General features: G+C 38.2%; 1 protein-coding gene across 1 annotated transcript in view; it reads left to right on the top strand.

Annotated features, from left to right (window-relative positions):
* Positions 1 to 19,160, top strand: part of LOC124160505 (phospholipase B1, membrane-associated-like) — a 46,576-nt gene extending 27,416 nt beyond the window's left edge. Inside the window, exons 2-7 of the mRNA XM_046536361.1 lie at positions 8,205 to 8,472; positions 14,790 to 15,016; positions 15,109 to 15,268; positions 15,390 to 15,544; positions 17,543 to 17,726; positions 18,750 to 19,160. Coding sequence (XP_046392317.1) covers positions 8,205 to 8,472; positions 14,790 to 15,016; positions 15,109 to 15,268; positions 15,390 to 15,544; positions 17,543 to 17,726; positions 18,750 to 18,910 — 1,155 coding nt within the window. The 3' untranslated portion in view covers positions 18,911 to 19,160. The remainder of the gene's footprint in view (positions 1 to 8,204; positions 8,473 to 14,789; positions 15,017 to 15,108; positions 15,269 to 15,389; positions 15,545 to 17,542; positions 17,727 to 18,749) is intronic.
* The last annotated feature ends 6,818 nt before the right edge of the window (positions 19,161 to 25,978 follow it).

The raw sequence follows: 25,978 nt of genomic DNA, 5'->3' as shown, positions 1-25,978 counted from the left end.
ATTTGGCTAGACCCCCTCCCCTCCCTCTAATCTCGCGTGAGGTCGTTCAAAACACGTATTTTCGGTGTAAATACGTTAATCTATTATTCACTGCGTTGTATTCATTAAAAAAACAAATTGCTCAATCATTTTTATTTAAGATTAGTTAAAACTAGTATTTAAGATTCAGATCGTGTTCTAGAATTAAATTTTACGCTGTTTCTAATGGAAAATGAAATTACGTTAGATTAGGTGGGAATCGGCCTAACCCCGTACTCCCTCTGAACGCCTCACGTAATTAATGGATGCCCCTCAAGCGAAATATCAACAATGGCATACACATTATTAGCCTGCTAGGTACGTTTAATAACTTAAATACCGATGTGGCAAACAAGTAAGCGTTACGAGAATTAGAAGCATTTAAGGCTAAGTACGACTCGAGCCGTACCGCCATTTCCCAAAGGATCCTTAGTGTAAATAAACTGAATGATGATGCAAATCACGGAAGAAATTTCATGAAAAATCTCCTTCTACTACAACATAAAGCAATACAAGGGTTTACTTTCATCATCACCAATAGAATAATTCTCCGAGCATTTTTTCGAATTCCACGTTTCGCGGAAGGATGGAAGAGGAAATGATTTCAGGAGATGGCGAAGGTGTGGAGCTGTTTTATAGCCAGCGATTATCTTCAAGGGCGTTGGCTGAAATTGGGAGGTAGAGAGGGAAAGGAACAGGAAGAAATGGAAAACGAAATTGAAAGGAAAGTAACAGCGCTTAGGCATTGGGAGAGAGCAGAGGATAAAATTACCAGAAAATGAATTCGGGATGATTTGGTTCCCTGTAGAATTTCTCCCCATTCCCGCACCCCAACGCAGTGACATTTTTGATTTGCAAGGTGGACGAGCCGTGGGAGAATTATACGGCCATTTGAGTATTTCCTTTCTACGGGATGAGGGTAGTTTGAAGGTGTTCTTCTATCAATATCAATACATCCCTAATTATGGTTACTTATAAAATTAATATCATAAAAAATGTAGCAATTGTTACGCTGAATAATACCCTTATGAGGTTGCTGTAGAGGAGCGTTTATTGTCACTTCAAAATACAGACTTTGGTAGTCGAGATGGCTAGCTTATATATTGGCGGAGGACTCTCTCGATTACCGCGCCAAAACTTCCGCGAACATTCTGGAATTTATCCGGAAAGAGACACCGAGAATCGAACGTGGGCCGTCCTATTGGGAGTCGAACACCTATCCACCGGTCTAACTCCATGTTGTGGCGGCTACTGCGGCACAGATACAAAATATAAAATTATAGCAATTACACAGACTTATTCAGGAGGAATCTGAAATACTTTTGGAGAAACTAGGGGAGAAAATTCTTATTATTTTATGTCCTGTAAGCATGGGGTCGCCACTCCTAAGTTACTGCGTTATGGCAACGCAAACATTTTTTCGAATGCACTTAACAATTACCATGAACATTTTTTCTAGGATTTTCATACTTTTCGATATTGTAATTAATACCCTGGATTTTTATGGACATTAAATAATGAAGGTTGGACGAAAATTTGCGATTATCATTGTCCGAAACAATTGATTTGAAAATGAGAGAAAATGCGCAATCGTATTGTGGATACTCTCTCAAAGCTCTCGTCAAATTTAGCTCAATGATTGTTCCAAACAATTATAAACGCACATTTTCGTCCAATTTTAATTATTTAATGCCCTTAAAATCCAAAGTATTCAGTAAAATATCGAAAAGGCTGGATTGCCAGGAAAAAACCGTTTTCAAGGTAACTGCAAAGTGCATCGAAAAAATATGTATGCGTTGCCATATCTCAGTAGCTTGGGAGTTTTGACCCCATGTTATAGACTGTAGTGCTTAAAAAAATCTCCGCTACCGTATCCTGAAGTACTGCAGATTTCACCTGGAACACCCTGTATTGTTTCTCCAGGAATCTGGAGCTGGTGCAGTAATCAATTATATAAGGCCAAAATCGAAAACCATTTCTTGCTCAGGGAGGGGCTTTGATATTTTCGATACCTCACCACTGGCTACACAACTGGTATATAGCACATTTGGAAGACACGTCAGGCAGTGAAGATCATCTGCGCTATGACAGAATGGCAAAAGATGACCATAGAGAGGGTGCCATCCATACACTGCTAAAAACAAAAGGTACCGAGAGTACTACGGGTTAACGTCCCATCCGACGGACAATGTGCCGTATGCCGATCCAAAGTGGTACTATATTTAATAACTACTGATCCAAGAATTAAACGTTCTCATATAAATTAAAAATTTCCAAAACAATATACTCCCCTCTTGTTTGTGGTAAGAGCAAAAAATCTAATTTCAAGTAATTTTTAATTTTAGTTAAATAAAAAATAAAATTAAAGTTCCTTTACTGATTTTGTTAATATTCACATTTTTTATTAATGAAAAATTTAATAGGTTTGGGCCTTGAAATTTTTCAGGTATCTCCGTCGAACAGTAGTGTTTTCTTTACAGTGTTTACACGTTCACAATGGAGGATACAAGCAACTATAATTTCGAAAAAAAATTAAAGTTCACTCGTGGTTTGGAAACACGAATAGTCGCTATTAAAAACATGTTTTATGAATGGTCTAATTAGAATATTCAACTGAAGTCAGAGCCTTATGGCACTTCCATGAACCAGTTTTTATCTGTTATGCGACTTATGTGCATACTCGTAAAGGGAAATTGGCTCGCTCACCTTGCGTCTATTTCATTAACCTTAAGAAATTAACCTACGTAGGGCGAAAGAAATCGGCATAAGTTAAGGGGTTTTAATGAGTTCAATACCCGACCAAGGTGAATGAACTTCCTTGCGTGGTGTTGTCTCAAACAGGCGCGACCTTGAGCGGAAGACTCCGTTCAAGGAAATGCTGCCCTAGCCAGGTGATTAACGGAGCGCTTCAATTCAGATTTTGGTACCTACGCAATGGGCATTGATTAAAAAATCATAGCTTTCATTGATAGCCTTCTTGAGTAAATACTATGCATATTAGTTAACGTTCTCCAACCTTTATCTACGAATGTAACGCCATTCTAAAAAGACTATTATGGCTTACTTAAGAGCAGTTTTATTTTTTATCATCCCATTTATAATACGGGACAACATCTCTTTTTCCCACTGGAACGGCTTAAAAGTCTGCAAATAACTTCTGTTCAATGCACACTCCTTTTTTATTCACTAACTCGTCACTTACAAAATTAGGTGGGCTATGTAAACCGAGAACCTTTATGGAGAGTTTGTCTCCGCTGAATTTGCCGGGCCATTTATAAATTGGTAAAAGGATACAACTGAATAAAATCTGAAACAGGATAAACATGGGACCTTCGGGAGGAAGAGGGGAATTAAAACAGCATGGGATATGCTTTAATAACATTTATATTGCAAATATTCAAACCGTAAAATATAGAGGGAAGTAATTCGTCCCACTTTTTCACCGTTATGAAATTAACGCTAGTAGAGTTAAAAATTATGTCTTTCTGAGCAATGTAAAGGAGGTCAGAATTAGAATGGGTGGACATCGCAGTAACTCTTTTGCGGTGGATGGATAGTTTGCACAGATATGTAGGATAGTGGTTTTGGAATATGGAGAAAACAAATGATCCGACGAAGTAATTGCTTCGGCAATGCATCAAGGAATTTAGTGGAACCTATTGTGCTCAGTTAAAGGGGGAACCGTCGGTATAGATGCGATATTCTTAAGGTAGGGGTAAAATAAGCTTGATTTTACCAAAAGGGTAGTGAGGGGCAAGATTCCTTTTCTGAAATATTTCTATAGATGCCGGGATGATGCCACTTGTAGTCAATCAGTTTCATTTACGTGAGCAAATTTAGCATAGGGGTGCATTCATTGGAAGACAGCGAACGACAGAACGTGAGTTTTTCTTATTTTTCATTTTTACGAAACTTTTATCTAAATTGTAGGACCGCGTAATTCTCATCTGTGCTTTGGGCGTTAATATAACCACAATATTTGTCTAGCGATCCTTTTTATGCATTCTTTGTCTCGAAAATTCATGCAGTTAGCAGGTTCACAGATCACCATGTGGTTGTACTATGGCGTATTAGGTGTAGCAAGTGCCGTTGGGGCAAATGTCCGCATTAGGACTCTAGCCCCACTTGCACTGACTGCGGCCCCATTTTATTCCATTGCTTATATATATCCTGATAGCTTCTGTAATAAATATCACATGTTCTTTGCTGATAAATTTATTGAGAGAAAATGCGGAACTTACGGAGAAAAACCAATCGGAAAGTATTAGGAAAACAAATTTAAGAGGTAGCTACCCTGAGGAGGAACAATGGAGAATCCGTGCGTTATACTGCAGCTGGTAGAGGCATTGATGAATGGTCTCTTCGTAAATATTGCATCATTTCAGAATTTTAGGTGCGTTTCATTCATAGATATGCATAATGCAGCCATATGTCTCTCCTGAGAGCATTAGACCACATCCAAAAGAATTGCATGCGCATAAGCGGCGTAAAAACTCGAAGGAAAACTCTGAAATTTTTATGAGTTCCCCTATACTCAGAAACTATACATGAAGATATCGAAGATAAATTAAGGTTAAGGTTGCAATGCTAAGCGGCGGATGGTGGACGGCAAACTAGGCATTAACTTCACTGGAAAAACTGATAATCAATGTGGGGTTTGTGGAAAATTGTGCTCAAATCCTCCAATTGTTGATTGGATAGTGTGTAATGAATGTAAAACATGGAGGAAAGAACCTAGCACCGCATATTCTTGAAAACGAAAGTTCACATGCGAAAACGGTGGTTGGACTCCTGCCCCATAACAGGAGAACATTTGCCCCACATGAGGGGCAAGATTCCTGTTTGTTTTTCTCTGATATACTGATGAATAGCATTAGTTATTTATTTTTTTCGGCAGCAATGGAAGATAAGTATTGTAGTTCATGTAACTGTGATCAAATTGTGTAAAAATAAAAATTATTTTTTGAACCGGAATGCATAATATTTATAATTGTTTGTCAGATGCGTACACCTGCCCCTCATTCCCCTATTGTACGAACATGATTTCTAAACACAAAATTAATCTCATGAAAGTATACTTATTATAAAAATGACTAACACATTATAGTTATAAATGTCGTGAAAAGAATCGATTGGCCTTACCAACTCTTGAGGGAATACTCCGGCAGTTCTACTGTTTCTTGGCTAAAGACCGTAATCGTTTTAGATGCATTGCTAGACCAAAAACCTAGTTTTTATTGAAATAAATACTAACGATTTTCCATGACTATACGATTTCCAAGAAAATAGTAGTGGAAAATTGCAATTATTTATTTCAATATGGAAAAATTCCAATCCATCGCGCTTGAACCTTCAGATTTTTGTACACAAGCCTTAGCTTTTAGCAGTGCTCCAAACTCTCCACATACAAAACACCAAAGGATGAAGTTCAACTTGAAAAATTATTTGACTAAGCTAGGATTCCAACCCGGATCTCCCTATTGCCGGTCAGGTGTGTCAGGATAGCCAGTTACACCACCAATAGAGCGGAGCTTTCTCAGAGCGGTAAAACCATCCCGAAGTACGCTCTGAAAAAATAGCTTGGTGGTTTGGGTAATCAGAAAGCTGGAAGAGACGGCCGCTTAGAAGAAAAGGAAAAACAAAGGAGAAAATATATATTTATAGAAAGAAATGCTACATACTTCCCCCTTATTGTTTATCACTTCAATTTTACTTTATTTTTATTTATTTTTTGATTGTTTACAATAATATTTATTAAAGGTAACTCATTTCAATTCACTGCCAAAAGGGGGAATTACTGAAACATTGTAAGGAACAATATGTATCTGAGAACTACCTTGGAAAAAAAAAGCTGGAAATAAAATGATTTGAAACTAACTGGCTAACACACCTGACCGGCAATCGGGAGATCCGGGTTCGAATCCCGGCTAAGTCAACTATTTTTTCATGGCGAACTTCATCCTTTGGTGTATTTAGCTTTGCACCCGTGCGCGTGAATGTGTACAAAGTCACTTGTTCTGCAGACTCTCCAAATATAATGTACAAAATAAATACAATAAGTTGGGGAGAAACCTTTCCCTCAGATGGGATAGAAAGTGAAATCTGGATTTTTGTCCACCGATGCCAAACTTAACCAGTTACTTCATCTCAGCTGCAACCGGTTTTCGGTACTGGATATATGTACCCGCAGACACTCAGCCTCTCCCCCCGCGGCCCATCCCGAATTACTGCACTCGGTATGACCTCCCCCATCCAAAAAAGTAAATCTGGTCACTTCCAAAACCAGAGAGCCTCTCCGAGGCCTTCAGTCGCCGTCCAGCAATTAGTAGAAGAAGACAATCGAGGAGGATAAGGGCGAAAGAAGAGTGGATGAAGATGAAGCTTGCTCCGGCGCTAGGGTTACTGCTTGTCGCGGTGGTTGGTCTCCACGAGGCTGATAGTTCATTGATCCAGAGATGGGAACAGCGCTTCTATGAAATTGGTCAGAGGCTTGCCATGGTTTTGAACGGATCGACAATGCCGGTAAGTCAGGCATCGTCCATTACACATTTTTTCGGAGTTGGCACCGATTTGAAGCACTGCCAGAAGCTAAGTTTCCTTGCACAAACCGATATTGGACGGCCGGTAAAAAACCGGCCAATATTTTATCGTTGAAGCGCTCCTTGCACCGGATTTTAAACGATCATACGGTCACTTGCATGGTTGTCGTGATCAACCGACTTTTATCGCTAAATGTGCGTATTCGGTCAGGTTGTAAGTTCCCATATCCTCCCATTATCCACTATTGGAATGAGGACGGTCGATATTATATCGGCCGTCCATAATCGGTGTGTGTGCTGGGAGACTAAGGTTTGTGGTCCAGTAATGCATAAAAAAATATTAACGGTCTTTGGTCAAGTATATGTACAACTTACGGAGTATTCCCCTAAAAAGTTGGTTGGACCAAATGATACTTATGATACATACCGCTAATTGATTACAATTCTTGAATAGTACTGAACTAAGCGAATTTAAGAATTAAAATCACCAAAAATACTTGAAAATAACCAATTGGCAAGATACTATATGGCTTTTAAGGCTAAGCAATTATTTCATTACTGAACTGAAATTTGTTTCCCTACACTTTTTCAGACTATGACATCGACGCATAAACTCAGCTGCATTTTAACCCTGACGGGACCTGGTTGTATTCTTAAGATTTTTCCCATGATCATGTATTTATATTCAGAATCCCTTAACACTTCCTTTTTGGGTAATTAAAACGTAAATCAGTAAGTGAACAACATAAGAGAATTATGGTTCATTTTTAAAAAACGCATGAAATCGTAAAAGAAAAATTCTTAATGCCAAGCTGGTGTTTAGTGAGCAGTAGCTGAGAGTATAGTTTATGACAGAGAGCCGCGTAAAATGTCAACTACTTGCTTCTGGAAATAGTGTATTGCAAGTATATTAATGAAAAAGGCAGGATCGCAACAACCTTTCATCGTGCAATACATTATGACAGTGCAATAAACACCTTTTAGAGGAGTTGCCCTTCAGGGAAAAGCCCACCCTTACCTACTAAAAGACACCGCGGGTACGAGTCCCGCCTGTGTAAGTTGCCCTTCTCCAAGGCATGGATGTTCATGCATGTTTAATTACTAACTTGTTGGAAAAAAACCCGAGGTAAAGGCCAAATCAGTTTTGTTTTCGGTGGTATGGCAATAAGAAAATATATAGGGGAGGATATTATTTGAGAATTCTAGCAAAACAATTTCCAAAGCAATGAGGCAGCAGTCATTACTAGGACGTTTTTAGACGGACGCTGTCCTTATTGATGTGCTGTCTGCAACTTAAGATGTCTCTGGTGTCCCACGAAACACTTAGCTGATAACTTAGCAGTTTTCAACCTTTTTTGCTTTTTGGCGACATTAAATTTCATGAATTCTCATTTCTAAAATGTGAACATTTTCTTCTCACCAATAATTATTGTGGCAGCTACATATTTCGTCATTAAACTGTGCATCACAAAAGTACACGGGCCTGAATAGAGCTGAAAATGTATACATTTTTGATGCCACTTAGAGGCAAGACTAATGGGTTAAAATACCTAGAAAAATATTTAATTTGTAAGTCATGTTATATCTCTCGGTGGAAAATTACAAAAAAAACTAATGAGAGTAATTCCTGTCATTTTTCCCTAACAGGAACTCACAGCAAGCGCCTACGATCCCAGTGAATGGTGGAAGATCCTCCAAGACAGAATCCCAGATGACACTAAATTTCCCTGTCACTACATAGAAGATAAACCCGCGTGGAGATCTTGTAGATCTCCGACAAGCGTTCACCAACTCCGACCGGGAGATATCGATGTGATTATGACTCTGGGGGATTCCCTATCAGCTGCGGCAGCGGCCAGGGAACCAGCACCCCTTGGATTCTTCACCGACCACAGAGGAGTTTCCTTCGTCGGAGGTGAGCAAACAAAACGGAGGGTATGTGCTCCGTGGACTCTTTACACCTGGGACACTATAGTCCTGTAGGACACTGATTTTGTATAGGGATGAAAAGGATACAGAAGAAGTATTTAGTAAATGGTGCTGGCCGTACTTCGGCTTCAGCCACAGTACCTACTTCGATTTATTGGCACTCGAGCCGTAACCATGAGCCATATAAATAATTTTTCACGTTAAATTTTACATTTTTTCATGAGTATTATTCATTTTTTTTGTAATTTTTCAATAGAAATTGCCTTTCATATAGAAGCAGTGATGACGAAGTATGGTCACGGGACATTTAGTATGTGGTAGTGACATAAATTCAGGATCAATGTTCACTGAAATGCAGATCCATTTTGCATCATTTTCATAACCAAATTTTCTGTCATGAGCTTTCTCCTTTGGTTTACATATCTTTGAATAAAAAAATTTCAATACTTTGATCCGTAATTATAATTAACACCATATTCCGATGATGGATTCGCAGTTGCCCTCTCATTTTCACACCTCTTCATTCCAACTTCTTTCACTTCTTTATGATGACTTCTCCTCATATTCTCATTAAATTTTTTCAAGTTTTTTTTCAAGTCCAAGAAATTTTTCTTTGACTACTTTGGGGACCATTCATTCGATTTTACCTTCCATTTGTTCCCTACCTAATTTATGTATCTCTTACTTTGCATAAAAACGATAGAAAGAAAAATGACAGTAAAAATTAGGGGGATCAGCATCTGAGCTTGATTGTTTTAGCATATTCTGTCGAGACCTAACTTTTATTCAATTTTTTTCTTAGAGCATAAATTAATTGACTCCACGAATCTCTTTCCCCTCCTACTCCTTGGTTGAAGCCCTGTTTGGTATACAATATATCTCGAGCATCTTTCTTCAACAACAGTTGTTGGTAGCTACTTATTATTAATGGACGTATCGCAATGTTGGATTACGGACTCTTCTATCTATAACATGAGATTTTTAACCATGTTCATACCAAAGGCAGGATGCCCAAACTGATACATATTTTCAATCTCAGCACAGCTACCCAGGTATGTCGTTCCTCTACGGTAAATTCTCCAGTACGCAACGTGTGCAGTAAAAACTTTTATCCAATCACATTGTACCTATCAATAAGCCTAAGGATGACGCAATAGTGTATTATTCAGCTTGGAGGAGGGGAAAAAGAAAATATTTGGTAGCTAACTGGCGAAAGTATTAGACCGAAAATCGGAGGATCCGGATACGATTCCCGTTCATGGCGAATCATTTTTTTTTCTCTTTCGATTTTTCGCAAAGGGCATAGCCGAATAAAGAGGGTGAAAAGACCCCCCTCCGGGATTTTTCCCATACTTGGGGTATGCGATTTGAGATCAAATAGGACAAACCTCCCTACATTTCCAGCCCGCTAGAGGCCCACCATTTGAAATGTGCTCCATTAAATAAGGTTTCAAATGACGAAAACCGCATTAAAAAATATGCCTTCTTGACAGAGATATTAAAAAAAGAGTAATAATCGTATTTTCGAACTTGCCGGCCCTGGTGGGCCTCTAGCGGGCTGTAAATATGGGGAGGTTTGTCCAATTTGATCCCAAATCGCACACCCAAAGTACGGGAAAAATCCCGGAGGGGGGACTTTTCACCCTCTTTACTCGGCTATGCCCTTTGTGCATTACGGGTGACTCTCGTAAAAGTTATCACCGTGGCTAGTCCCGGTAAACTTAAATAGGTCAAGAGCGAAAACCTCTTTGTGCTCAAAGTTCGGTCTTTGCTCTCCGGCTGTTGCGCCATGCGCACGACTTGGACTGCTAGTCGCATAATATACTCAGCAGTCCATTCCACCTTGTCATCTGTTGACCTCAAATTTCCACAGGAAAAATTGACGCCTCGGTAGCTTGACTGGCTAAAGAATTTGGCCGGAAAATCCTGATCATGATTCAGATCCTATTCAAGGCGAATGATTATTTCTCTGTGGATTTTCGCACAATTTCTGCATTGCGAGTGACTTCGGAAAGCTCGCTATCACCGTGGCTAGTCCCGGTATACTTAAATTATTCAAAGATGTGTAAACCAAATATTAGTGATAGAAGGCACAGTCAGAAAATCATAGAATTTTGTCAACATAGGATGAATGCTGCAAGCAATGATTATCAATACCGTCTAAATGGCCATTAGAGCTACAAAAAGAAAAAAATCTATGAATCGTTAACATTATACACACATCAAGCTTTCTTTTTGCCTACGTACCCCTAAACGGTATCAAGAGGAAGAATGCTGCTGCTGCTGAATTTTAAAGAATCTGCACTGAGAAAAACTACTTGAATAATAACCTAGCCGTCTAGAAAATTGCTGACTTAACGGACTGAATGAAGAGTCCACAATTTCCTCCATAAAGACAAAGGCTCTCTAAAACATCGAGGATAGATTAACACTTCAACATTAGACTAAAATTGGCCGGAAAAATACCATTTTCAGCAAACTACTGCATGTCAAGTATGTATTTGAAAATTCAGGTGGTAATCACTGATACATACAATATTTATTACTTAACAATCTATTATTAACAACATATCGGTCAATTTTGGTACTTATCAACGCTCCAATTTATGAATAAAATGCTCAAATTTTTCCATAGTTGATAAAAGTAGCAATCGTAATAAGTACTGCAAATATGATGAAAAGTGCAGGAATTAAAGCGTCACAAGTTAGAATAAAAAGCTTATTATAGAAATGTTAGCCGCTAAAGTAATATTAAATAGATCTACATTGGAGGTAGACACGCTACTTAAACTTATTCCATGCACGAAATGCCTCGGACCGATTAACCGTTATTTCTTCTCTTTGAATAGATAATTACATTAATTTTTTTTAATATATCCTTGAATCTTGAAAACAATAAAATTCAACATGAAAAACTATTTTCATTCCTCATGGCTAGCGCTTGAGTACCAATAAATCTAACTAAACAGTTAACCATGCCCCCAGAACCCAGACGTGTAATAAAAGTGTGTTATTCCGGACCCAGCAATTTTTTTGTGTTTCTACTTTGTATTATCATGCCCCTCGTTATGGGAGCCGGAAATGTAAAAGGTATTACTACAATTTAGTACGCGGAATGCCACACGTTGTGGATAATCATGCAACACGAAAAAATATCAATTCTTTTACCTGGAAAGAAACCATGATTTCAATATCTTCTCTTACCTTATATTTTAATTACTTAGCCCCAACTTGCTCGTCGGAAAAGAAAATACTAGAAACATTGCAGGTTTAGACATTGCAGGCAAACAAAATAATAGGAAACCACCCTATTATGAGGGACCTGTGATAATGGACAGCCATTCCTGTTGACGACACGAAAATAACAAAAAGAAGTGTTGTCATGAAAATAGTGGGGTTCGGTTGTACGTATCGTCGCTCCCGATGTTTCACCGTATGTACTTATTATTAGGGTGGTTTCCGATTGTATTTTTACTGCCTAAATCAAAAGATTCTCCTGATTATTCTTTCAAACTCCTGATTATTACTCCTGACTCCCTATTTTAGATTTTCAAATCACGATATCGATTTTTCGTGATTAAACGAAAAGTGAAAATTTTCAAGCGCGCAAAAACGCGACGGCTAAGTATGAATGCTGGGAAAAGCCCGTGTGACGTCTGGCTGCTGTTGCGTAAGGCCACCTTGATGCGGGGCTATGAGCGCCGAAACGATGCAGGCTGCTAGCAGGTAGCAGAGTACCCGGCTAGCAGGTAGCGCTTGGCTTAATTCACGGTTATTAATATACCATAGCAAACGAAGGAAACTTTCCGACCTTAGACAATTTTAATAAGTGGTTATTAAGAGATGTTTCCCTGATCTCTGTGCCTCATGCATGCATTGGTAATCTCAGACGATGTAAAAATCCTGACTACTCGTATAGCATTTAGGCCCCTGTGAAGTCACGTGGAGTGGCGTCACATGGGCCAATCTGGTCTTCTTCAAATTAAAAGGTAAATTTCAAAGGTTAAAATTGACCATTAACATTCGTCTAAACTGGCATTTCTAAAACAAAATAATTTTTATATTATGAATAGGTACACTTACAGGGCTATTCTGTAACAGATAGCGGCTCCGCTATCACGACGAAGATGCTATTTCTGTGGCAATATTACGCCCCCCCGATTCACTCTCTCAAAATAGCGGCCCCTAAGCGGAATTTGGGGTCGCTTTATAGCATCGACAATAACGCCAGCATTTGGCTCGCGTTATTCCGATAGCGGCCCCTACCAGGGGCGGAGTTTTGTACACGTCCAATCATATTTCTCGATTCTTTGCAATAAACAAATGAGACACTGCGAAAACGCAGCAGGATACTCGGCAGCCCGGGAAGAAGTTAAAAATACGATGTGGCTTGTGTTTGGAGATTTTGCTCTTTTTCTATCGGATATTTTCTAGCCGGAGTAAATAAGCGTCTATATTCAAGGGTTCAACAGTCGTCGACGGAAGAATATCACCAATTTTTGAGCTTAATATATCGGAATTTACAAGTATAATTGTCTTGAAGAGGACTTCGTCCGCTACGCACTATTCGTTCACCTACGCCTATAATGATTATACTGTTATGATTAGTGGTGACGAAATTATTTTTACTAGTACGTTCATCTTCAGCCACGGCTTGTTAACTTCGTTTGCCGCATTGCTCGCCCTAATTCTACGATGTCCACAGTTAATCCACAGTTGTCCACAAGGGTATTTATTTAATGATAAAACATTTTTGTCACTTGAAATCACATTTTAGGCCAGCTTAAATACATTCGTTGAGGAAAACAGCTGTTGTATAGATTACGTGGATGTCATGGAAGGAATCATCGCGAGTGTAGTGATTGTGAACTCGTGTGACATACTTTACGGTTTCTAATGCCAATTTCTCGAGCAATGATTATGGAAGTGTTATCATGTTTGCATTTTGATACCATTTCCATGTTACTTCAAACAACTTAGCGTTGATATGACTCGTACTAAATATACTGCGGTAGGTACAGTGTAAATTTGTGATATGCCGCCGGAGGAATGATGTTGAAATGAAATGTATGCAGTTTTATGATGAATAATTCATTAAATGTTTCCGTGTTTCGAGCAATCATTCTGTTTATTTGCCCCTTTCTTCCGTTGGAAATCACATATATTAGTATGCATTGTCAATTGCAGCGGTGCTGTCTGTGCTGTGTGATAGAATGCTCGCAAGGGCATTTATTAAGTATTTTCATGTTAAATCCCATTCTCTGCTGATGAGCTTGATCATAAATACTGTAAGAAATTTTCGCCGTCTACAATGCGCGGAACTGTTTTCGACCGTCATTTGTATCTTGCTCTCGGAGCTCGGAGATCTTGGATTTGCAGGTAATATCATAAAACCTAAAACTGGCTTTCGCTGACCGCTAGATAACGATGGAATAATTAAAAAAAGATATTTTAATCATTATTATGTCTAATAATTAGATATTTATAAATAACTTAATGAGTTACTCGACTTGTATTATTTGCCCTCCACTAATTTTCATACCGACTACAGATTTCACGGGGGCGATATATTACGCCCCCTAAATCGGCGTAATATAACGCGATGCAATTTGCTGAATAAAAATCGATGCCATTTGAAAGAGGGAAATAGCGGCGGCGCAATAAAGCGCCCCCAAGATACAGAATAGCCCTCTTATAGTTGGTAACGAAGCCCAATACGTTTCGTTTTCTTTGACGAAGGAAGCTACCCTTTAGTTTTCGCAATGAGTTCTTTTCTTTTCCTGGGAAATTGAATTTGCAAGTTTTGTTACTTTGATTTGTGAGGTAACAGTGCGTGTCGTCGCTATCGATTATCAATCTGGGTAATAACTCTGGACAAGTGAGTTTGTTACTCGTGTGCTTTTATGGTTTGAAAGATAATAAGTGAGTATTACAAACTTAAAGTGCCTCCTCGTCCGGCAACGTTTCTATTTTCTGGTTCTAAACCAGAATTTTAGTCGCAAATGAAGTCGAATGAAAAGCGCGTTAATTCGCTGAGTCTAACAGTCTCATAAGGAAATTCTAATTCCGACTGCCTTTGGTCCTACCGAAAGTGTAACAATGTGGCTCCAAATATATAATTCATTTTATTAATAATCCTCTCATCACACCATTTATTCAAATTTTTTATCAATTTAGCAACCTAAAATATTAACCTTGCAATAATTCATGCATCAACATACTCAATTTTGATGATGAAACATTAATTTTTACATGTAACTTTTTAAAATATATATTAATATCCAAATGTTTTCACTTTTTCAGGAGGTGAAAAAACTTGGAGAGAATACACTACTCTGCCAAACATCTTAAAAGTATTTAATTCTGATTTATACGGCTACTCAACTGGAAAAGGCACTTTTTTCTCCAAACCTGCCCAACTCAATGTAGCTGTTTCTGGATCCATTGATAACGATATACTCGCTCAGGCCATGTATTTGTACAATAAAAGTGTGGAAGATCCTAAAGTCAATATGGAAGAGGATTGGAAGGTGACTATATGACAGCATATTTTATGTTTGTAACAATGTCAATCATCTCCTAAACAGCACAAAATAATATTTTATTCACTTTTTTCCTCCAGCTAATAAACATATTAATAGGTCATAATAATATATGCTCATATCATTGCACTGATACAGTACGAAATTCACCGGATGCACATAAAACCCGTCTCCAAGAGGTTTTGGACTTCATCCAGGAAAACTTCCCAAAGACATTTGTAAATCTCATTTCAGTCCTAGGTAAGTCCTCATAAGAAAGATAATGTGATGCCTACTTGGAGCCGTGAATAATGCAACTGAGATTTCGTATCAGTAATAAATGAGTCGATAATCAAAGAGGATAATGTAATTTTTTCAACAGATACAACTCTCTCTGCAAGATATCAGGGGTCAAGAGCCTGCGAAATCCTAAGACAAGTCACCTGCCCATGTTTGCTAGTGACACCTGATCTTGAGGATAACATAGCAAAAATGTCAGCAGTCGTCAGAGAATATCAGAAGAAAGAGGAAGAGCTGGTATTACAATAATTGAGTTATAATATTAATATCAGTAAAGTAATTAGGAATATGCTTTGGGGGATGGGGGAACTTATGAGGGCGAACCCCCTCCCCCAGAAGACGGGGGAAAGTTGGCATGCCTGGAAATGCATTTTACATCATTTTGGCTCTTAACATTTGGTTATCACTCAAAATTCCGCGGGAAAACATCGCAACTGTGAAAACATTAGTATACAGGGTGGTTTACAAAAGTAGTAGGAATGATTTTTTTTTAATTGATTTATTGAACATTTTGATACATCTACTTAATAATCTTCAATATAGGCAACGTGGAAATGCCGAATTTGGCCAGGAGATCCCTCACAATCCACGCGCCGTGGCACGGTGCATTGTCACGGTGCAGCTTCCAATTCCCCACCAGGTCTGGTCGCACGCGTGTGATCCGATTTGGCAGCCGTGTGAGCACTTCAACGTAAAATCTTGCATTTACAGTATGTCCAGGAGGTACAAACTCCTTATGGACAACACCACGACGGTTGAAAAATGCAATCAACATCGATTTCACTTTCGATTTCGAGGTTGACGGACGCCCGGCACGTTGGTTGTCCTCGACAAGCTCCCTGCCCTCCCGAAACAACTTGTGCCACTCAAATATCAAGGAACGGCTCATGGTATCCTCCTTGTAGGCCTGAGTAAGCATTTTCTAGGTTTCGGTTGCCGATTTTCCAAGTTTGTAGCAAAACTTGATGGCGTACCGCTGCTTTAAATTTTGCTCCATCGCAACTGACGACGAGGCGTTTAAACAGGAGGTCACGAAAACAGTAGTCCACACTCAACTAATTAACGTCGAAACCTCTTCCCAAGGTCCCCCACCACAAAATCCGGTCCTTCAGACCCCCCTCAATATTTCCACCCGCGCGGAAAAATAACAGTCCTGCTACTTCTGGATACGACCCTGTATTTTCGATACAGGGAAAACATTAATATTTTTTTATCCCTCTGAGGCTTAGATCTATACCCCTTATTCCCCCCCCCCCCGGGGTCAAGAGCCTGTGAATTAATAAGACAAGTCATCTGCCCATGTTTGCTAGTGACACCTGATCTTGAGGATAACATAGCAAAAATGTCTGCTGTCGTCAGAGAATATCAGAAGAAAGAGAAAGAGCTGGTATTACATTAACTGAGTAATATTAATATCAGTAAATAAACTAGAAATATGCTTTGGGATGGGGGAATTTAGGGGGGTATCCCACTCCCCAGACAACGGAGGGTCTAGGAAAAGTTTTCATGCTTGGGTTTCACTCGAAATTCCCCGAGAAATCATTGGAACTGGGAAAACATTTGTATATTTTCGATACAGGAAAAACATTAATAATTTATTTATCCCTCTGAGGCTTTCGGGCAGATCTATAACCCCTTATCCCCCCAATAGTTACGCCACTGACTAATATGGAAAATTTACTCTCATCGAGGATTTCAATGGAATTACCAAGGTGCGAGGTCATCAACTTGTACGCATGTTATTCCACACAACTCCAAACATGAGTTCGCCGAATCGGTTTTTTTATGAAAACTGGTGTAAATGTTTGGTTTATCAATGAAAACATGCTCTTGGGAGATGTTATACGGCCGACTGAGATTTTTCATTCCATATACATGACAAATTTTTGAGGATATAAAGCTCAATTCCTACGCATTATATTTAAATTTACGAGCAGTAAAAGAGATAATCGAAAAAAAAATGATAAGACAGAGGAACTCAACTGACAGAATAAGCCATGATGAATAAAATCTCCGAAGATTTTAATCAATATCTCATGGCACCTTGTATGCGTTACCATGTACAAAAATATTTCATGCATTTTTTCCGGCTCAATACTATCTTTTTATCCAAACTTAAGCATCCACTAAGAAACGTGACCTCTCTGATGAGAAATGATACAAAATGAGACAATTTTGGTGAAATTCATTTTCATTCACTGTATCGAGTCGAAACTAAAAACCATTTATTTGCAGGCTTGTGATGACCGCTACAAGAATAAAGATGACTTTACTGTGGTTTGGCAACCATTTTTCTTGTCAACTAATGCACCATTGAGGGGAGCGCCAGAGAGTCGAGTATTCTCAAAAGTGTTCACACCCACTTTGCCAATTTTGACTGCAGATTGTTTTCATCTCAACCAGCGAGGCTCAGCATTAGGTAAGACATTATTTCATCAAGCTAGATATCATCACCTTAATAAATGCCCTTATATGCTGATGTAGTTATCATTAAGAGCTAGAATCGACCTCATTACGATGACTGCAAAGGTACATTCGCCTTAGTTACTAAGCCATTCTTAGGATCTGCAAAATGAGTGGTAAAATGCACAAGGAAATGAATTTTTCACAAATAGATTAAAATATTATTAACCCAAGCGCTGTGATTAATTTCACTAATATCTAGACTTCACAGAGCTCTTTGGGTCCTTAAAGCGAATATTCCATAGACGCTACCTGTATTCCCGTGCCGTAGCAAGTATTCCAAGAATCATCAACGGAAAAAATTATATATTTGTTGCAGAAAAGTTTCTCGGGTTTTCCACCGGTTGATGTCGTCCATGTCTCCCGACGTTTCGATCCGCGACTTGCCGATCATCCTCAGGGGAGACATGGACGACATCAACCGGTGGAAAACCCGAGAAACTTTTCTGCAACTGATACGCCGGGAAAACCTAAGATCATATATATATATTTGTTGTTTACAAGGTGATTTTGTTGTTTGGTTGACTCTCATATGTGCACTTATGTACCTTTATATTTGTTACATCTTAATACACAGGAAAAAAATAATTCATCAGACTTCTAATCCAATGACAATCGGCAATAATAGCAACAAAATCTAAGAATGATCAACAGTATAGTGCGCAGCTTTAATAAAAACTTGAAGTTTCAATTACTATTGATATCTATCAGGTTACAAAAAACCGCATTACTGACCAATAAATATGCACTGTTCCGTTACTAGTGGCGCCTTCAAGGCACTGATGACGTGTTTAATAAAAGACCCCATCACAAATGTTTGCATTATCAAGCTACGCCTATCATCAGCTAATAACTTGTACTGCGGAAACATTCCTCATTTCCTCAAACTCCTTATCTAAGACCCCAAAATATATCTGCTAGTGAGACGTCTCCGTTTAACTGTATACGTTGATAACAGATACTTTATTTTCATTTGCAGCGGCACGAATTCTTTGGAACAATATGCTGGAGCCAGTGGGCAATAAAACTAAGACACTGGAAGATATCTTCTATCAAGGCTTCAAATGTCCAACCAAGAAAAATCCCTATCTATTCACGGAAAAAAATTCGAAGACATACTACAGACATTGTCACCAGTGAGACTCATCAAATCATATCCCCAAGCAGAAATTCAAAGGTGAATTTTCCAGCAAAGACTTCATAATCCGTCAAAAATCCAAGGAGAACAATCAAAACTTGGCAACAATTCACGACAGCAGAGTGAATGAAAATGAACTCGGAATATAAAATGTAAAATTTAGCAGATAAATGAAAAATGTTGGCCATAAACTCCACTTTAATCAACAAATACCTGTGCTGTATAACTTATTATTAAAACTATCACAAAAACTATCATCAAATGTTCAAAACCAATTATTTAATAAAAATTATCCAAATTTTTGACAAGACTAAGTTGTTAAAAAGAACGGTAAAAGATGCATAACTTTATGATACTGAAAGCTCTTTCCAAAGTTGGTATGAACTGCTTTAGAATAAAAAAAATATTATGGCTATCCATCAAAATGCTAATAACTGTCCCATCAGACGTCTCAGAAAATAGCCTGAACCTGTCCCAATGCAAAGATATATGATATAGCATTGTAGAGCCTTTACCTCTTATAAATTCTAAAATATAAGATTTTTTTCTTCATATCTCAGAAGTCAAACAGTGCACGTAAAAATGAGAATGCTTTTTTTTTAATCCTCTATATTTCTCAGCTCATTCTGTACCCTTAAAACGAGCAATATTACTCCACCACAAATACCATGTGTAAAGCATTCAACTATCGGATACGACTGCAAAGAGGTCCATTCTGTTGTTTCAGGGGAACAAAAATATACATTTTAAGCGCCTATTTCTATTATCATTTCTATACATTAGTTTCATAAGAACGAATGAACAAAGCATTAAAAAATTCCTCCAAAATACTTTTAGCAAGACAATAAAGTAGCATTGAAGAGGAAGATTTCAGATGTGAGCCACCGGTCACACTCCTTTATCTCAGCGCCCTTGTCTTTTGCACTGCCAATTTTTTTCAGGATGGAGTAACTTCTAAGAAGTACGGAAGTAAAATGAATAGAATAAAATGAAGTACAAACTTAGGGCTTAAATTTTGAAATCTTGCACAAAACAGGTGAGCTCAATCGCTGTGCTACCAAATAACCATCGATTGCAATTCACGTTAATTTTTTATTTGACGCATAAAAAGCACGAGGCTTTTGCAGGAAAAAATTAATTGGTTCACTGCAATCTTTGGTTAATTGAATGTGAAGCAGTGACGGAAGATAATTGTCAATTTTTAAAGGTATTAAGAGTTTTGTTTTAGAACTATTCTATTTTTCTTCGGCTAATCACACGAATAGGTAATGTCAATAGAAATCTTATCCAGTTTAGTCGGTCGTATGTTTCGGCCAGCAAAAGATTTTATGATGACCATTCAGAACGTGATTGTGCGCTTACTAGTGTTTAATCGAGTGGTAATCTAGAAATACCCTTATCTAGGCCTGTTCGGTTGAGGAAATCTTAAATTGGTTCACCGTTCTGAAAAAAGGGTGCATTTGAGAAAACAGTATGCTTTGGCCGATCTATTGAATCTGTACTATCTCGGTACATCGGTTCAATAGACCGATCCGGTATTTATTTCTGAACCAATTATTTTCTACTAAACCTTTTTTTCTACTGCACCTTTATTTAGCAAGGTCCTTAGTAAAATTAAATTCAGGGGAAATATTCGGAAAAATCGATAAGTTGTGAGTAATGTGCTCTGCGTTAGCAGATAGAGGATCTTGATCCAATCAACGCCTATTTCCACATTGAAATTTCACTCGTGCAGAGAGAAATGGTATTCCCCCTTCACCCACAGTGGCCAAAGTGCAACAGATTTTTTACGTTCAATGAGCAGTGGCTCAGTTCTCCCCTTTGGGCACAATAAAAATTCGACATCTAGCTCATTCATTTTCGACAGGCGTTAGTCCGGCACTTAAAATAGAATGCCTTTACGGAAGCAGCGCGGAGGGCTATTGAGCCTAGCGGGAAAAAAGAACAATTCGCACCGAAGGAAGAGATAAAGTAGCTTTTTGAGGAATGTTACTGCATCTAATTCTTTAAATTATCAGGAGACAACTTGTGAATCGACTACTTCATATCGTTCCACAATGATTTCCTTCCGTTTACCAGTTAATCTGAACTAAAATTGGGAATGACAAACTGCTGACCATAGAGAACTGAAAATTTCGATACATATGAAATGAAAGAGAAGGCTTTGGGTGTCAATATCTACGGAGAAAGTAGTATGCTGCGATTTCCTAATGACATAGCAGTCTTGTCCGACAGGGAATGTTTTGAAAAAGACTCAGATAAATATAGGAAAGATAATGCTTAGATATCAGCTGAAAATCAACAAAAAGAAGACAAAGGTACTAATATGCAGCAAAAGATAGGAAGCTAGGGCAAACATAAAACTAGGTAAATAAAATAAAATCAACTGATTTGGGCGTTACTTGGTGGAACGATGATATATTCATGGTGAAAAAAAACACAGTACTATTCCACAAACTTTTATTTTACCAAAAACAAGTTTGTGGAATAGTACTGTGTTTTGTTTCACCATGAATAGGTAAATAAAAGCTTGAATAAATTAAAGAGTTTTGTTTATAAGGAAGCCGATTAACCAACGATACCAAAGGCAAGGAGAAAGAAAGATATTCGCATACAAAGAGAAGAATCTACTCACAGCTACAAATACAAGTACACAAGTATGGAAACAACTTAACGGTTGCTGCATATGGAGCATTTTTCTGTATGGGAGCGAGGCTTGGACATTGACAGGTGCAGAAAAGTCACGAGAGGAAGCATTCTAAATGTGGTGCCCTCGGAAACTGATGAAGATCAAATGGATCGACATAGTAAGCAATGAGAGGAACGAGAAGTCTTCTAAAAACCCTTAGAAGAAGACGGGACAACTTTTTCGGCCACATCGAGATTCAAGATAGTCCGATGAAGACAATCGTCGAAAAACGGGAACTAACGGGAAGAAGAGAAAGGTATCGTCGCGTTGAGTTTAATAGGACAGGTGATTAACCCTTAGGTGCACGCACCTGCAAGTATAACGCCAGTGCACGCTTGCGGCTTTTTTGCCGCACTTTTACATTTTTGATTTTCCCAAATATAGATTAAAATTTGAGGGTGTTTTAACGTGTTTGGGTAACTTTTAATAAATAAAAGCACTTTAAATATTATTTTCCATTCATTTATAAACAAATATATCGCATGATTATATGCAAATTTCTTGATAAGTACTTAGGCTAATTTTTCTAAAGGAATTGCAGACGACAATCTAGACACTATCGAGTCAAAAAACACACAAAAAAAGGAAATGGATATGCCAAATCGTTAATGCAATCATTAAAATTATAAAAAATAACAAAATTTATAAATAAAATTAATTTTTTCATCCTTATTGACCATCACTCTTTGTAATGACATTCGTGATATTTTTTGACGCAGGTGGAATGATTATTGCATATAAATCGAAAACATTCGTATATTTGCCGTCTTATAATTTTTATATTTTCAAGATAGATTCAAGATTCGCCCTCGATTCGCGATAGATTTTTTCGAGATTCAAGATAGTCCGATGAAGACAATCGTCGAAAAACGGGAACTAACGGGAAGAAGAGAAAGGTATCGTCACGTTGAGTTTAATAGGACAGGTGATTAAGGATATATGAGTGGGTGAGAAGCCAATGGTACAAGTGATTTCTTTTTTCTAAACAGAATTAGGTACAGAAATTGGGTAAAGAAAACAAAGGAGATCAATTAGACATTTAGTAGTGCATTTTATATTCCACTCGATGTTAGTATAGAACAGTGATTCACTTGTATCCCTAGGACACCAAGTTTTTGTATATTTCTATGTATTTGTATGTAGCAATTAACTATACCTAATTCTGTTTAGAAAAAAATCATTTGTACCCCTTGCCTTCTCACCCCCTCATATAGAAGTGAATAAATAAGTGACTATTAAAAGGCAATCAGAAAGGAGAGCGGTATGGACAGCTGCCTCAAACCATGAATTTCAAATGATCCCAAATGAGAGGTTTGGAAGCTTTACCGGAAAAAACCGGAGCGGAATTTCAGAACCTTTTTGGGGTGATAATGGTGGAATAATGGCTGGTTCTGAAGAAAACCGGATAGCTGAACCATTACTTTTCGTTATATTCAGAAATGGTATAGGTAAGGGAATCCGGGGCGGAACGGGGTTAGCGATTTTTTAAGAGCGAAAAAAGGTGCTTCGGATGCGGAAATAACTATATCATGTCCAGATTGGTGTTGCTTATAAGTTTAGCAACACCAATTTGGACTAGTTATGGTTATAGGGTGGTTTCCTATTATTTTTTTATTGCCTATATCGGAAGATTATTACTCCTGGAGTACGTATTTCACGCTTTTAGATTTTTAAATGACGATATCTATTTTTCGCGATTAAATTAAAAGTGAAAATTTTCAAGCGCGCGAAAACGCGACGGGTAAGGAAATCTCTCCGTGTGACGTATTTCTGGTTCCCCCTCCCGCCTTGTGAGGTGACCTTGATCGAGGCTCTGAGCGCTGATAAGACGCAGGAAGCTAGAGGGTAGCTGAGTACCTTGCTGTCTGGTAGCGCTTGGCTTAAAAAAGGTTTATTAATACCTTATCAAACGAAGAAAACTTTCCGACCTTAGCCAGTTTTAATAGGTGATTATTAACACATGTTTCCCTGATCTCTGCGCCTCATGCATGCATTGGTAATCTCAGACGATGTATAACTCCTATCTTCTCCTATAGAAACTAGGTCCCTGTGACGTCACGTGGAGAGGCATCGCATGGGCGCCAATCTGGCCCTTTTCAAATGAGGATAAAAATGGACCATTGCCATTCGTCTAAACCGGTATTTCTCAAACGAAATAATTTGTATATTATGAATACAGTAATTGTGGGCAACAAATCGCAATCAATGCCTTTCGGTTTCTTTGATGAAGGAAACTACCCTATTGTCGCTTTTTTTCGCCCTTAAAAATCACTTACCCCGTTCCGCCCCGGCTTCCCCTACATCATTTCTTTGAAAATATTGTTCGCTTTTATAAAAGAAAACTGGCTCCAAACGAAATCTAAATCACCATAGTCCACTATTACTACGGTAAATTCTCTACACAAAATCTAATACGAAGTCATAAATTTGAGACTCCGAGATGGAGAAAAATACAGTTCTCCCATGATCAACTGCAAGGCTGGACAGTGTGTGGATCATCATCAGAATTCATAATCATCCAACTGCAACTACTTTTATTTTTACTCATTTAAAGAGCACAAATGAATTAGTACTCATTTCGAAAGAGAAATTCTATACACTTTCATTAATTTCCATTAAGTGCAAAAGGAGTGTTTGATCGTTACTTAAGTTAACATACTCTGCTAATCTAGAAACTTTAAGGGCTTTTTTCGATAGGATAATTTTTTTCCTACATCACGAAAATCAACTTCTGTAGGCTGCTACGAAGCCGAATTCACAGCCAGAATGCAGAGGAGTAGGACGTAACGTATGTTTCCTGTGGAATGCATGTGACTAATTGCCGATTAAAAGCGTAATGAGTAAAGTTCTTCACGATCTCAAAATAATGGAACGACAAACGCTTATACTGCTATAACGAAATTTACAAACTAAATATCACGAATCGGTAAAAATAAGGGCATCTCGATTTCAAGAGCATGATACCACAGAAGACTTCACAAAGTTATTTGAAATTGAGAAATAAAATTCCGTAGAGTACAAATAATTGAGAACGGTAGACATTAGTCCTTTCTTTCATTCTATTGGAAGAATGATATTTCGCTAACTCCCCTTCGCCATTCGTTTCACGGGAAACAATTGAGGAATCGATATGTCCGCTTCATTACTTATATGATTTACACTCCAAGCTCAAACGACAGCTGAGAACTTTAATATTCCCTCAGCTAAATGCTGTATTATAGTGGAAATTTCACTGAAAGAGGCTCACGTAATGTACAATAAAGTAGAATATTCTTTTCATCGGAGTGGTAACTTCAAACCTACGGTTTCCTAACCGCAAGTACAGACGATAGCGTACTTACCTCGGAGCGGTGTATGATATGAACGCAAAAAACCGATTCGTCACTTAAAACTGAATCAATTTATTAGATATGTAAACTCCTGATGTTTAAATCCTCCGATGGTTTCGATTTTAGGCAACTTCAGTAAAAAAAACTACCTACTTACGCGCACTAAAGTTACGTAATTTCCAACTTTTACCTTAATTCCTGCACCTCAAGGACGTTATTAATATTAAATGTGTTCTAACGATCACAATGCCAGCAACGTTGACTCCATTTGCTTTCATAGCAACCAGTTTTGTAGCCCTCAATAATAGATTTTGCGTCCTCAAAACAGATTATGATGATTTACGAGTGCCTGTTTTTCATTTTTTGCTGTCAAGTGATAAAGAACAAGAATCCAGATAAATCATGTGAAGGAATGTTGCATCGTTAGAACGTCGAAAACTGGACAACTGAAAAAGGCGTAGGCAATGCGGTCATCGTAGCCTGTTCGGAAGCCTTATCACACAACAACTATCAACCATAAAAGGAGATGCGGCCAAGAGGCAATGAAAATGGTTTTCAACGAGAGGATTAATAGTTAAGTGTAGAACCCTTGCAGTTATGTTTTCACTTTGATTGTGTCGATAGGTCCTACCCGGAAGGATGCACACCCACAGAAGTTCTATGATTTGAAGTTACAATCAGTAATGAGAAAGCGACGCAAAGGACGCTTCGGACACAACCTAAAGTAGCACTACGGGGTTTGGAAGCACGAGATGCACCTACGTACAAACTTTGGTTGCAATCCGTGCAGCAGTATGGAAATGCGTAGCGGACAGACAAACAGTCATCCTCTATTTTATAGATAGATTTTCTAAGCTCAAAAAGATTGCAAACAAGATAAATGTCATGATTGTAGGAAGGAGAGAGTATAGAGTGTCCCTATTATGAATAATTCTCCGGTGGTGAAATAAAATCACTGTCGAAATGTAGCAGCATTGCTGGTTGCATTACTTGTGGCTCTTCCGTCTCGAAAGGTTGCCGACCCCTGTCCTGCCTAAACCTATGAGAGCTTC

This window comes from Ischnura elegans, chromosome 6 (genome assembly GCF_921293095.1).
Source record: "Ischnura elegans chromosome 6, ioIscEleg1.1, whole genome shotgun sequence".
In the NCBI taxonomy this organism is placed as follows: Eukaryota; Metazoa; Arthropoda; class Insecta; order Odonata; family Coenagrionidae; genus Ischnura; species Ischnura elegans.
This window is presented reverse-complemented; position numbering and strand designations above follow the sequence as displayed.